The 11937-nt window shown below is 40.0% G+C and overlaps 1 protein-coding gene across 4 annotated transcripts in view; it reads right to left on the bottom strand.

The window, feature by feature from the left end:
• The window catches only part of prkcaa (protein kinase C, alpha, a), a 132047-nt gene that overhangs the window by 18452 nt on the left and 101658 nt on the right, over positions 1–11937 (bottom strand). For all 4 annotated transcript variants that reach the window (XM_047813644.1, XM_027133373.2, XM_047813645.1 and 1 more), the window contains 2 exons: positions 10703–10841; positions 3886–3966 (listed from right to left, as the gene is read on the bottom strand). In XM_047813644.1, the coding sequence (XP_047669600.1) occupies positions 3886–3966; positions 10703–10841 (220 nt within the window). The remainder of the gene's footprint in view (positions 1–3885; positions 3967–10702; positions 10842–11937) is intronic.

Genomic DNA, 11937 nt, shown 5'->3' with positions numbered 1-11937 from the left:
TTCATTTAGTGCAAATGAATGAAATGACCCCCGGTTATGTTTTATTACTTGTGTAAAAATCAGTTTATTTACTAATTAGAACTTGGACAATAAACATCCCGTTAAAAGATTCATCAATCCTGCTGCCATTTTTTCCCGATGTTATAATACAGTAATAAGACATTAGTTCTGTGTGTGTGTGTGTGTGTGTGTGTGTGTGTGTGAGTGTGTGTGTGTGAATGAGAGAGAAAGAGAGAGTGTGTGTGTGTGTGAGTGAGAGTACTGATATCTCAAACAATGATAGGAGGTCATTAGGCAGTGCAGCATTTAGTCTAAAAATACCCAAACACACAAGCATGGCCGGATTTAGCTCAGCATTCATGGAAGTAATCAATAAAAGCTATTGATTAAGTATACAGCATTGTATGTTCTCTAAAAATAGTTCATGAAAGTGAAAGAGACACTCAGAAGAGATTACAGAGCTGTTTCTAAAGATAGGAGATCTGTGTGCGTGTCCGTGTGTGTAGGTGTGTGTGGGAGAGGTCGTGGGTGTGTCTGTATATTTGTGTGTAGGAAAGGGTTTGTGTGTGTATGTGTTTGTGTGAGAGGGTGTGGGTGTGTGTATGTGTGTGGGTCTGTGTATGTGTGTGTATGTGTGTGTGTGTGTGAAGGTGTGGGTGTGTGTACATGTATATGTGTGTGTGTGTGTGTGAGGGTGTGGGTGTGTGTACATGTATGTGTGTGTGTGTGTGAGGGTGTGGGTGTGTGTACATATATGTGTGTGTGAGGGTATGGGTGTGTGTATGTGTGTGTGAGAGTGTGGGTGTGTGTATGTGTGTGTGAGAGTGAGAATGTGGGTGTGTGTACGTGTGGGGGTCTGTGTACCTGTGTGTGTGAGGGTGTGGGTGTGTGTACATGTATGTGTGTGTGAGGGTGTGAGTGTGTGTATGTGTGTGTGTGAGGGTGTGGGTGTATGTACATGTATGTGTGTGTGAGGGTGTGAGTGTGTGTATGTGTGTGTGAGGGTGTGGGTGTATGTACATGTATGTGTGTGTGAGAGTGTGGGTGTGTGTATGTGTGTGTGAGAGTGAGAATGTGGGTGTGTGTACGTGTGGGGGTGTGTGTACATGTGTGTGTGTGTGAGGGTGTGGGTGTGTGTATGTGTGTGAGAGTGAGAATGTGGGTGTGTGTACGTGTGGGGGTCTGTGTACCTGTGTGTGTGAGGGTGTGGGTATATGTACATGTATGTGTGTGTGAGAGTGTGGGTGTGTGTATGTGTGTGTGAGAGTGAGAATGTGGGTGTGTGTACGTGTGGGGGTCTGTGTACATGTGTGTGTGTGAGGGTGTGGGTGTGTGTATGTGTGTGAGAGTGAGAATGTGGGTGTGTGTACGTGTGGGGGTCTGTGTACCTGTGTGTGTGAGGGTGTGGGTATATGTACATGTATGTGTGTGTGAGAGTGTGGGTGTGTGTATGTGTGTGTGAGAGTGAGAATGTGGGTGTGTGTACGTGTGGGGGTCTGTGTACATGTGTGTGTGTGAGGGTGTGGGTGTGTGTATGTGTGTGAGAGTGAGAATGTGGGTGTGTGTACGTGTGGGGGTCTGTGTACCTGTGTGTGTGAGGGTGTGGGTGTGTGTACATGTATGTGTGTGTGAGGGTGTGAGTGTGTGTGAGAGTGAGAATGTGGGTGTGTGTACGTGTGTGAGTGTGTGTATGTGTGTGTGAGAGTGAGAATGTGGGTGTGTGTACGTGTGTGGGTCTGTGTACGTGTGTGTGAGAGTGAGAATGTGGGTGTGTGTACATGTATGTGTGTGTATGTGAGGGTGTGAGTGTGTGTATGTGTGTGTGAGAGTGAGAATGTGGTGTGTGTACATGTATGAGTGTATAAGGGTGTGGGTGTGTGTACATGTATGTGTGTGTGAGGGTGTGGGTGTGTGTACATGTGGGGGTGTGTATGTGAGGGTGTGAGTGTGTGTATGTGTGTGTGAGAGTGAGAATGTGGTGTGTGTACATGTATGTGTGTATAAGGGTGTGAGTGTGTGTATGTGTGTGTGAGAGTGAGAATGTGGGTGTGTGTACGTGTGTGAGTCTGTGTATGTGTGTGTGAGAGTGAGAATGTGGGTGTGTGTACATGTATGTGTGTGTATGTGAGGGTGTCGGTGTGTGTATGTGTGTGTGAGAGTGAGAATGTAGGTGTATGTACATGTATGAGTGTATAAGGGTGTGGGTGTGTGTACATGTATGTGTGTGTGAGGGTGTGGGTGTGTGTACATGTATGTGTGTGTGAAGGTGTGAGTGTGTGTATGTGTGTGTGAGAGTGAGAATGTGGGTGTGTGTACGTGTGTGGGTCTGTGTACGTGTGTGTGAGAGAGTGAGAATGTGGGTGTGTGTACATGTATGTGTGTGTATGTGAGGGTGTGAGTGTGTGTATGTGTGTGTGAGAGTGAGAATGTGGTGTGTGTACATGTGGGGGTGAGTGTGTGTATGTGTGTGTGCGAGTGAGAATGTGGTGTGTGTACATGTATGTGTGTATAAGGGTGTGAGTGTGTGTATGTGTGTGTGAGAGTGAGAATGTGGGTGTGTGTACATGTATGTGTGTATAAGGGTGTGAGTGTGTGTATGTGTGTGTGTGTGTATGTGACGGTGTGAGTGTGTGTATGTGTGTGTGAGAGTGAGAATGTGGTGTGTGTACGTGTGGGGGTGAGTGTGTGTACGTGTGGGGGAGTGAGTGTGTGTACGTGTGGGGGGGTGAGTGTGTGTACGTGTGGGGGGGTGAGTGTGTGTACGTGTGGGGGGGTGAGTGTACTGTACATGTGTATCATCTTTATCCGTACAACAAAATCCATACTGCACATTTCCAGCATTTTGTAGACACTCTTTTCCAGAGCGTATAAAATTGGTCTCATTTTATATAACGGAGGCTTAGGGGCCTTGCTCAGGGGCCCAGCAGTGACAGCTTGGTGGAAATGGGATTCATGGGATTATAGACTCATTAATTTGCATGAATTTCTAAAATGGTTGCCATGGACACCAGACCTTCTGAAGTCAGTCTGAAGATCAGGCTATGAGAGACAAACTACACCTAAAACAGCCCTGGCCCAAATTCCTTACACCTAAAAATAGACCCTAAAGCCAAAAATAGCCTCGTCCAACGTCACCTGTACCAAAAATATCCCTGTCAAATGTCACCTCCACCCAAATAAACCCAGACAGTTACCTTTATCTTCACTCAAAATATAGCGAATAGACGTCTTGTTCAATGCAAGAAATTACGACCAAAATAAATAAATAAAAGCTTGATATTTACCATAGACACCCGAGATAATATTACAGTTAATTACAAAAATAAGCTGACGCTGCCTTTATAACTAGCAAGTATTCTTGTACCTGTGGTTCTGGTGCGACTCGATTATCCGAGGTACCGTGCGGCGTTCTGTCATTTTCTGTTTCATATAAAACGTTAGTGTTTATGATGTGAGATATTCTTCCCCTTATATCAGCCATAGATATACAGCACACACTAAGTGTCCTGTATAGTGAGAGATTTGAAATAAACCTTTGCTTCATGGATAAATAAGCGTATGATTAAAACGGAGGCCTGTCGTACTGTAAAGCTCTATCAGGCACTTCGTCCACTGTAATAAGTGAAGTGACATACGGCTAAGTACGGTGACCCATACTCAGAATTTGTTCTCTGCATTTAACCCATCCGAAGTGCACACACACAGCACTGAACACACACACACAATGTGAACACACACCCGGAGCAGTGGGCAGCCACTTATGCTGCGGCGCCCGGGGAGCAGTTGGGGGGGGTTCGGTGCCTTGCTCAAGGGCACCTATAAATAAACACGACTGCAGTGAAAACAAGATGGAGACTTTGTGATGGTTTGGAGATTTTGCCTCACCTGTCCAGCCAGCATCTCGTAGAGCAGAACACCGTAAGCCCACCAATCCACAGACCGGCCGTACGGCTGGTACGCGATGATCTGCACACACGTACGGAAAAGAAGTGTCAGAATCTACGTACTGTATATAAAGCTTTCTTATACATACATACACACACACACACACACACACACACACACACACACACACACACACACACTGTATTCCTGTGATGGTTGGTAGCATGTGTTGTCTTCTGCTGTGTTCTATACGCTATTAGTTAGTGTTTATCAGCACTACTGTATGTCTGCCAAGAGTTGGCTCTTAATTCGATTCCACCATCTGCTCTAAGCGCACGTTCATGTACGTGTATCGTGTAGACAATAATTAAACAAGTTCCAAATGTAATCACACCTTCGCAGTGCTGCTTAAAGATCCCTTTAATATAATCGAATAAAAGGTACAGTACAGTATATGCATAAAACCAGTCTTATAGCTTTATACAACAGGTACCGTATACAACATGTATGTTTCTAGGTAAGAGATACAAAAGAAGAGAAGAAGTTAAGCCGTTATTATTAGCAGACATTCACAACATTTGGCAGACGCACATGTCCAGAGCGACTTACAGTACATTTTTATCTCTTTTTTTTATACCCCTGATTAATTGAGGGTTAAAGGCCTTGCTCAAGAGTCCAGCAGTGGCAGAAATGTGGACCTGGGATTCAAACACACAACTTTTCCAATTGGAAGCCCAACACCACCCCAGTCCCAGCTTAGGAAGTTGGGGTCAGAGCACAGGGGCAGCTAGCAGAGAGCGCCTCCGGAGCAGAGAGAGTTAAGGGCATTGTTCAGGGACTTATTGGCCAGTTAATTATACACCATCAGGGTCTTTTACCTTACAGAGGGTGTAGCTCATTATTTTCCTCACACACTATGTTAATCATTCTTTAAACCTTTATTAGCGTCAGTTTCAAACCACCGCCCTGCCACAGTATGGATATTATTTTATTAATTTATTTTATTATTTTAGGGATGGTTAAGGTGTTGGATTACTGATCAGAAGGTCATGAGTTCAAATCCCAGGTCCACCAAGCTGCCACTGCTGGTCCCCTGAGCAAGGCCCTTAACCCTCAACTGCTCAGTTGTATATATGATATAAATGTAAGTGCCTCTGGATAAAAGTGCCTGCTAAATGCCAGTGTGCCAGTAAATCTATTTTTTGGGTAACAGTTGATCCAATTCCCCATTTTCTTTTAAAGGAGAGAGTAGATCAGGGCCTGACCTAGCAAATTGTGCTGAGGAACTACAGACATTAATTATCTAACATCACAGTTAGCTGTATTGTAGAGCTGTTTTAATGAAAAATGTGTGTAGTGACATCAAAATAAGCCTATTACATTGCAATGGGTTTAGATTTATCATCTTTGTACTACTACTAGTTCATTAAAGGACAGACTTCAACATGATGCACTAAAAGGCATTGGACCGTTGAAATGTTGTTACACAACCCCAGTAGATCAACACAGACTGGTCAGCTAATAGTGTCCAGAATTAAAGCAAAATCATGCTGAGGTTCCCCACGTCTCTTTCCCACAGCTGGAACCATCTCACATCAGATCGGCAGCTATGTTCCCAGACTTCTTTTTCCTCAGAACAAATGCTTTCTGTTTTTTTTTGTTTTTTTTTTAAGCCTTTGATTAAAAAAAAACCCCAGGCTTTGCTCTACAGTCCTGTTTCTGTTGCATTTTCCCTTTTAATCTCCGTGACTTCTTTTCATCGCGATCTTTATAACGTCTGTACAGTACGTTTTATGGAAAGCAGACTACAAACTTCCCTCATCATTAATGTCTGCTTGCTATTTAAATGTTCTGGGATTTCAGCCAGAGCAAACAAGCAGCTTTGTAAGGCTCTACCCAATTTTTTAAGCCAGTGATGGCAATTATCCAACCGGTCTCAGCAGACACAAGGCCGTTTAGACACTTTTTATTAAGCGAGTTCATGATGAAACGCTTTGTATGTGCCAGCCAAAATACCTGCATTCAGAACTGTCCCCAAGGTTTAACAAGGTTAACATGGGACCTGAACAACGTAGAGTATGGAGTCAGATGGTCAGAATACAAAAAGCTAGAAACTATGAAGAAATATTTTATTGTATAAATCTGCTTCCGGCGATCACAGGATATATTTTTAATTTAGCTACATATCTGTTAGCTTGTATGTCACGAGTGCATTTAGTTGCTCTGCTGATATATACGCATACTGTAAGTAGCTGGAGGCTGTCTTGCACATGCAGTGAGTCATCTATTTTATTTTAGGTGTGAAAATTTGGTGACATTAGAAAGTTAATCCGAGTTTAAATCTATGCAGGTGATGATGATGATGATGATGATGTGGTGACTACCAGACAGTGGGATTCAAGATGCTTCATTTTCCCCCCAAACATCATTCTTTTTCTGCTTCCTATCAGAGTCAAGACAGAGATGAGAAGAAATTGAATGGTGCAATTTATTGCTTCATATATTGGGTATTCAACCATGAAATAAAATGCTTAGAGAACTATCTCTGAAGCTGTAGGCATTAGTGTGATATAACTGATAACTGACATCTTATTGTTCATGTGGTGAATAAGTCCTGGCTGATTAGAGTGTTAATTGGCTTTTTTGTGAACTTACAGCTGTGCGAGTGTGTGTGTGTGTGTGTGTGTGTGTGTGTGTGTGTGTGTGTGTGTGTGTGTGTGTGTGTGTGTGTGTGTGTAAGGAAGGAAGGTTAGATGTATGAGTGCATTTCTGCATTTATTAATGAGTGCATTGAAAACATTTTAGTGGCAGTGTATTGGCTCTACATAAAACGAATCTAAATATTAATTCATATAACAAGAATGCCACATAAATTCTGTAAATTTCAGTTATAACCATCTGCCATCTGTATATTATGTTCATAGTACACACACACATCTGTAAATCACTTCCATATGACCAGTTTATTTAACTTATCTAAATCTTGTAAAAACTGCATATCCTGCACTTGCTGCTATTGCACTCTGGTTAGACCTAAACTGCATTTTGTTGCCTTGTACATGTGTAATGACAATAAAGTTGAATCTAATCTAATCTAATCTAATCTAATCTAATCTAATCTAAAATATCCGCTTAAATATTCAAGCATTTTAGATATTAACTAGAACATTTTTCTCCAGAAAACCCAGCTTTCAAACAAATATTATATATATATATATATATATATGTTGATGCCTTAATCTCAGTTTTGAGCTGTAAGTATCCTGGGATTATGGCAGAACCTGTAAGTATATCTCTACCATACAACGTTAGAACACATACTGTAACATGTATTAAGGGTTTAGAAGAGATCTTCATATGTGTGCAATTACTGTATATTTAGAATTACACACATTTTTGTGTGTTTACAGATTTGTGGAGCTATAAATGTATTTATGGATTTGTTTATAGATTTAGAAGCATGATTCCTTTTAAATCTGTCATTCCAGGGCTTTTTGAGGCTTGAGTTGCCTTTGCCTAAGGACACAAATGCAAATAGAATGTGCAGAATGTTCCTCAAGGACTTAATGGAAGACGATCGTTGCTCACAGGCTCCTTTCCATCTGTCACAAACATGGCCGCTTATGAAAGGAAACTCATTGGACATGTTGAATGTATAATATCACGGCTGAGTCATGACGACGCAGCCTGCTGATTTACTGTATTATACAGTACTGTATGCACAGTGGTCAGAGCTATTCTGTGTATTCGTCCTGTAGTCTTTTGTATTGCACTGTTTGCACAAGGTTGCATACGATGCACTTTATGTGGCTAGGACAACTTAATTAAGTCCTTAGCCCTGTGTTTGTTTTATGTAGCTTTATGCCGTGTACTGTGTTAGCTAAGTATGGTGAAAATGACAATAAAAGCTTTTTGACTCGACCCTAACATTTCAAGCCAAAACGTACAGTACAGTATACGGCTCCATTACTGAGTGTGTTAAAACTTGTGTTGCTCTGTGTGTGTGTGTGTGTGTGTTTGTGTGTGTGTGTGTGTGTGTGCATTGAGTTTGAGACAGCATACAAAAGGGAAAGAGATGAAGGGTGTGTTTTAAATGAGTGTGGGAATTTTCTTGACATGAGGCAAACCCACATTTCCAGGATAATTCTAAGAAAATGTTCTATAAGACTTCATAGAAAAATAAAACGTATATTAATATATTAAGACAGGTAGATTAGAGGCTGCATGTATTTAAAATAAAGCCATCTTATATTAATTGCAAAATCAAACGAATATTCTCTACTTCTCTACACCTTCGAGAAATAGTTCACTAAATTCCAGGTAAAAAGCTATAACTAACAGCACAATTTTGGCAACCGTATTATATTTTCTTGGATGTTAACAAACAGTTTAAAATGGATTGTATTGGACAACAGCACCACCGATGGCTGTAGGTAAAAATACAAAGAATGGCAAAACAGACTAATTTATTTAATCTCTCTTTGATGACACATCTATAATACTTCATCGGCAGCTGAAAAACATAAACAAAGTATGAATCTATAAGACTATAGACTCAACACACACACACACACACACACACACACACACACATATATAGACTATATATATACACATATAAAGTACAAATTACATTAAGGTGGATTACTCTTCAAATTTCTAATTATTTTTAACTATTTTAATATCAGACTCTAATAACAAAGCACAGTACAGCTCACCACTCTCTATTTTATTAATAAAACATCTTCTCCTTTATGGGCATTGGATTAACACTGAACCTATAAAGAACACAACACCAGCTAAAGAGAGAAAGAAGTTGTAAAGTGTGGAAAACATGACCGACGATTGCTGAAAACGCATCTTCTCAAATCGATACAAAGCCATGTCCGGATTAGACTTTTCACTTAAAATGCATCCTAAGGGAAATTTGAAATGCGGTTATAGACATGTGAGAAAATGGAATCTGCCAGACATGAGCATGCGTAGATGTGTGTGTGTGTTTAAGAGAGAGATGCAGAGCTACACAGAAATGCGACACGACTGCCTTCATGTTTCTTCCTCGTTCCCAAACCCAGATTTACATATGGCTCACATGGCTAGAAGGCACCACAGAACAGCACATTATGAGTGTTTGTGTCCGGTCACACTAACAACATGTGACAGATCTGGATCATACCACCCAGGATAGTATGGGGGGTGGTTTAGTGTAGATTTCTGTACATCACTGTGATGCTGGGTGCTGGACAAACACATCCAAGCCACATAAAACCGTACGGTGAAACAAATCTCACTCAGAGGTGAAGAACCAGAAGTATGTTTGTGGGATTCGGTGTGGATTTTGGAGGTGTGGATTGCAGCTCTCTGGAGAGTGTAAAACCCAGTGGACTATATTACAATCCAGGAAGAATAAATTAACCTCCACATTCACAGAGGCCACATCTCCTTCAATGTGTGCGTGTGTGCGTACGTGTGTGTGAGTCTGAGAGATGTGTTGAAACAATGTTTGTGTGTATTTGTGTCTCTATTTTGTGTGTCTGTCAAATCGGATAAAGATCTGCCACTGTGAGGCATCTGTGGTTGAAAATACAGAAGTAGCTCGCTCACTCACTCACTCACTCACACACTCACTCACTCACTCACTCACACACTCACTCACTCACACACTCACCCACTCACACTCACTCACTCACACATTCACTCACTCACACACTCACCCACTCACACTCACTCACTCACTCACTCACTCAAATCATATTCTTACTCATATCAATAATTAATTTTCTCACTTTTTCTTCATTTTATCATTTGCTTTCAGTCATTTTGGCTACATATACTGTATGCAGTGTGGGGAAATAACACGTTTGTTTTTGTTATCTATTATACTTGTGCATATACCTGTGCATATTATACCTATTATATGTATTTATATATATCTGCCCTTATCATTTTCTGGCTTACTTCATTGCTCACTTATTCATTTACTCTCTCAATCTTATAAATCATTCAATCACTCTCAAATCATTTACTTACTCAATCACTTACTGTACTCACTCAATCTTGAATAATTCACTTATACACTTATAGGGACTCTCATCAATCATTCATTCATTCACATCACTCACTCACATCACTCACAAATTATTTACTCACTCTCTCACTCAATCATTCACTCATCACTCATTCGCTCTCTCTCAACCATACACTTACTCGATAATATAAATGATTCACTTATAAACTCAGGAACTCTCATCACTCATTTATTCACTCATTCATTCACTCACATCACTCATTCACTCACAAATGATTACCTCACAAATCATTTACTCACTTTCATTCATACATTCGCTCAATCATATAAATAATTCACTAACTTATACACTCAGGGATTCTCATTCATTCACTCTTTCACTCACTCTTTCACTCACTCTTTCACTCACTCTTTCACTCACTCTTTCACTCACTCACTCACTCACTCACTCACTCACTCACTCACTCACTCACTCATTCTCTCCTTCGTGTGCAGTGCAGTGTGTTTTTGTAATACAAAGGCCAGTACAAATTAGAAGATTGCTCTACAGCCTACAAACTATCTTTCCAGGTCTAAACTAATTTAGAGATTTGATAGTTTAGAGAAAATAAACAATAACTACAGTACGGTATTATAAATCACACATTTGTTCCCTGCATTAGGAAGTCATTGAGATGCATAATTATTATTTATCCTAGTTAAATCCTGAGTTATTTTACGACAATGTAGAACATGGCAATGATTTGAGACACAATACTGAAAAGGTGTCGTGAACCCTCAGTTCCTCACCTCCGGGGCGATGTAGTCAGGTGTTCCACAGAATGTGCGCGTCATTACACCTTCATACATGTTCTCCTTACACATACCGAAGTCTGCAATCTTGATGTGTCCCTCAGCATCCAGCATCACGTTGTCTAACTTCAGGTCTCTGAAAGAATGTAGACATACAGAATCATTTACACAGAGCAGTATCAAAACCGTGCTGTTTATGTTACAGAATGCGATGCAGTGTAGCTTATCTTTAGTTTTATTCACAAGTTTCATGCTAGTGTAAAATATTATGAGGTTTTTGAATTAAATGTTTACTTATGTTACCCAGCTAACTATCTTTAGCCATAAATATTTACAAACATAGGTCAAAAATGTGCTCCAGTCAGACTATGTCTTGTTAGCTAGCCTTGACAACAAAGATTATATAAATGTATGAATAACTTGAAACAACTTTTCTGTCAAACTGACTAGCTAACTGAAAATGATCTCAAAAACCATGTCAGATTGTCTCATTATAGATAATTAGTCAGAATTACTAGCAAACGGTAATAGTAGCATGCTAGATAGCATTAGCATTGATGATTATGACAATGTATGAATATGAATTGTCAGAGAATTCCTGTCAGACTTTTGTATGATAGACTACTAGCAAATAGCAGTGAAAGTTAATTAAACGTCTGATTATTTGTTACATTTCTGTCAGAAATCCTTTCAGACTGTCTCATGTTAGCTAACTACCTACTATTAGAGAGTTTAAAAATATGACTTGAAAATCCTCTCAGATATCTTGACTGTATTATGATAGGTAATTAGTTAGCATTAAAAAGGAAGACTGAAAATTGATCGACGTAAATTCCTCTGACAAATCCTATGAGTCTTATTATAGATAACTGGCTAGCAAAAGCAGTGACGATAAGGAAATCTTATGAATAACTTACAGAATCCTCTCAGAAATCCTATTTCTTGACAGCTAATTAGCGATCAATAGCAGTTAAGGTTTACGAATATTAATATATATTACTGAGTTTAATTCCTCACAGAAATCCTCTCAGAGTATCTCAGCCTAGCTAACTAGCAGCCAATAGCAGCTAAGATTATGACAATATATTATTACTTATTATATTTATTATTGACATTTATATAATTCCTCTTAGAAAATGTGTCAGATTGTGTCATGATTGCTAACATTAGCAGAAAAGATCATTCCTTAAACTCCATTCTTATGAGAGCTTTTGCATAATTGCAAGTTTAAA

The sequence above is a fragment of the Tachysurus fulvidraco genome, chromosome 5 (genome assembly GCF_022655615.1).
Source record: "Tachysurus fulvidraco isolate hzauxx_2018 chromosome 5, HZAU_PFXX_2.0, whole genome shotgun sequence".
Lineage (NCBI taxonomy): Eukaryota > Metazoa > Chordata > Actinopteri > Siluriformes > Bagridae > Tachysurus > Tachysurus fulvidraco.
The sequence above is the reverse complement of the archived record's forward strand: the minus strand, read 5'-3'. Positions and strand labels throughout refer to the sequence as shown.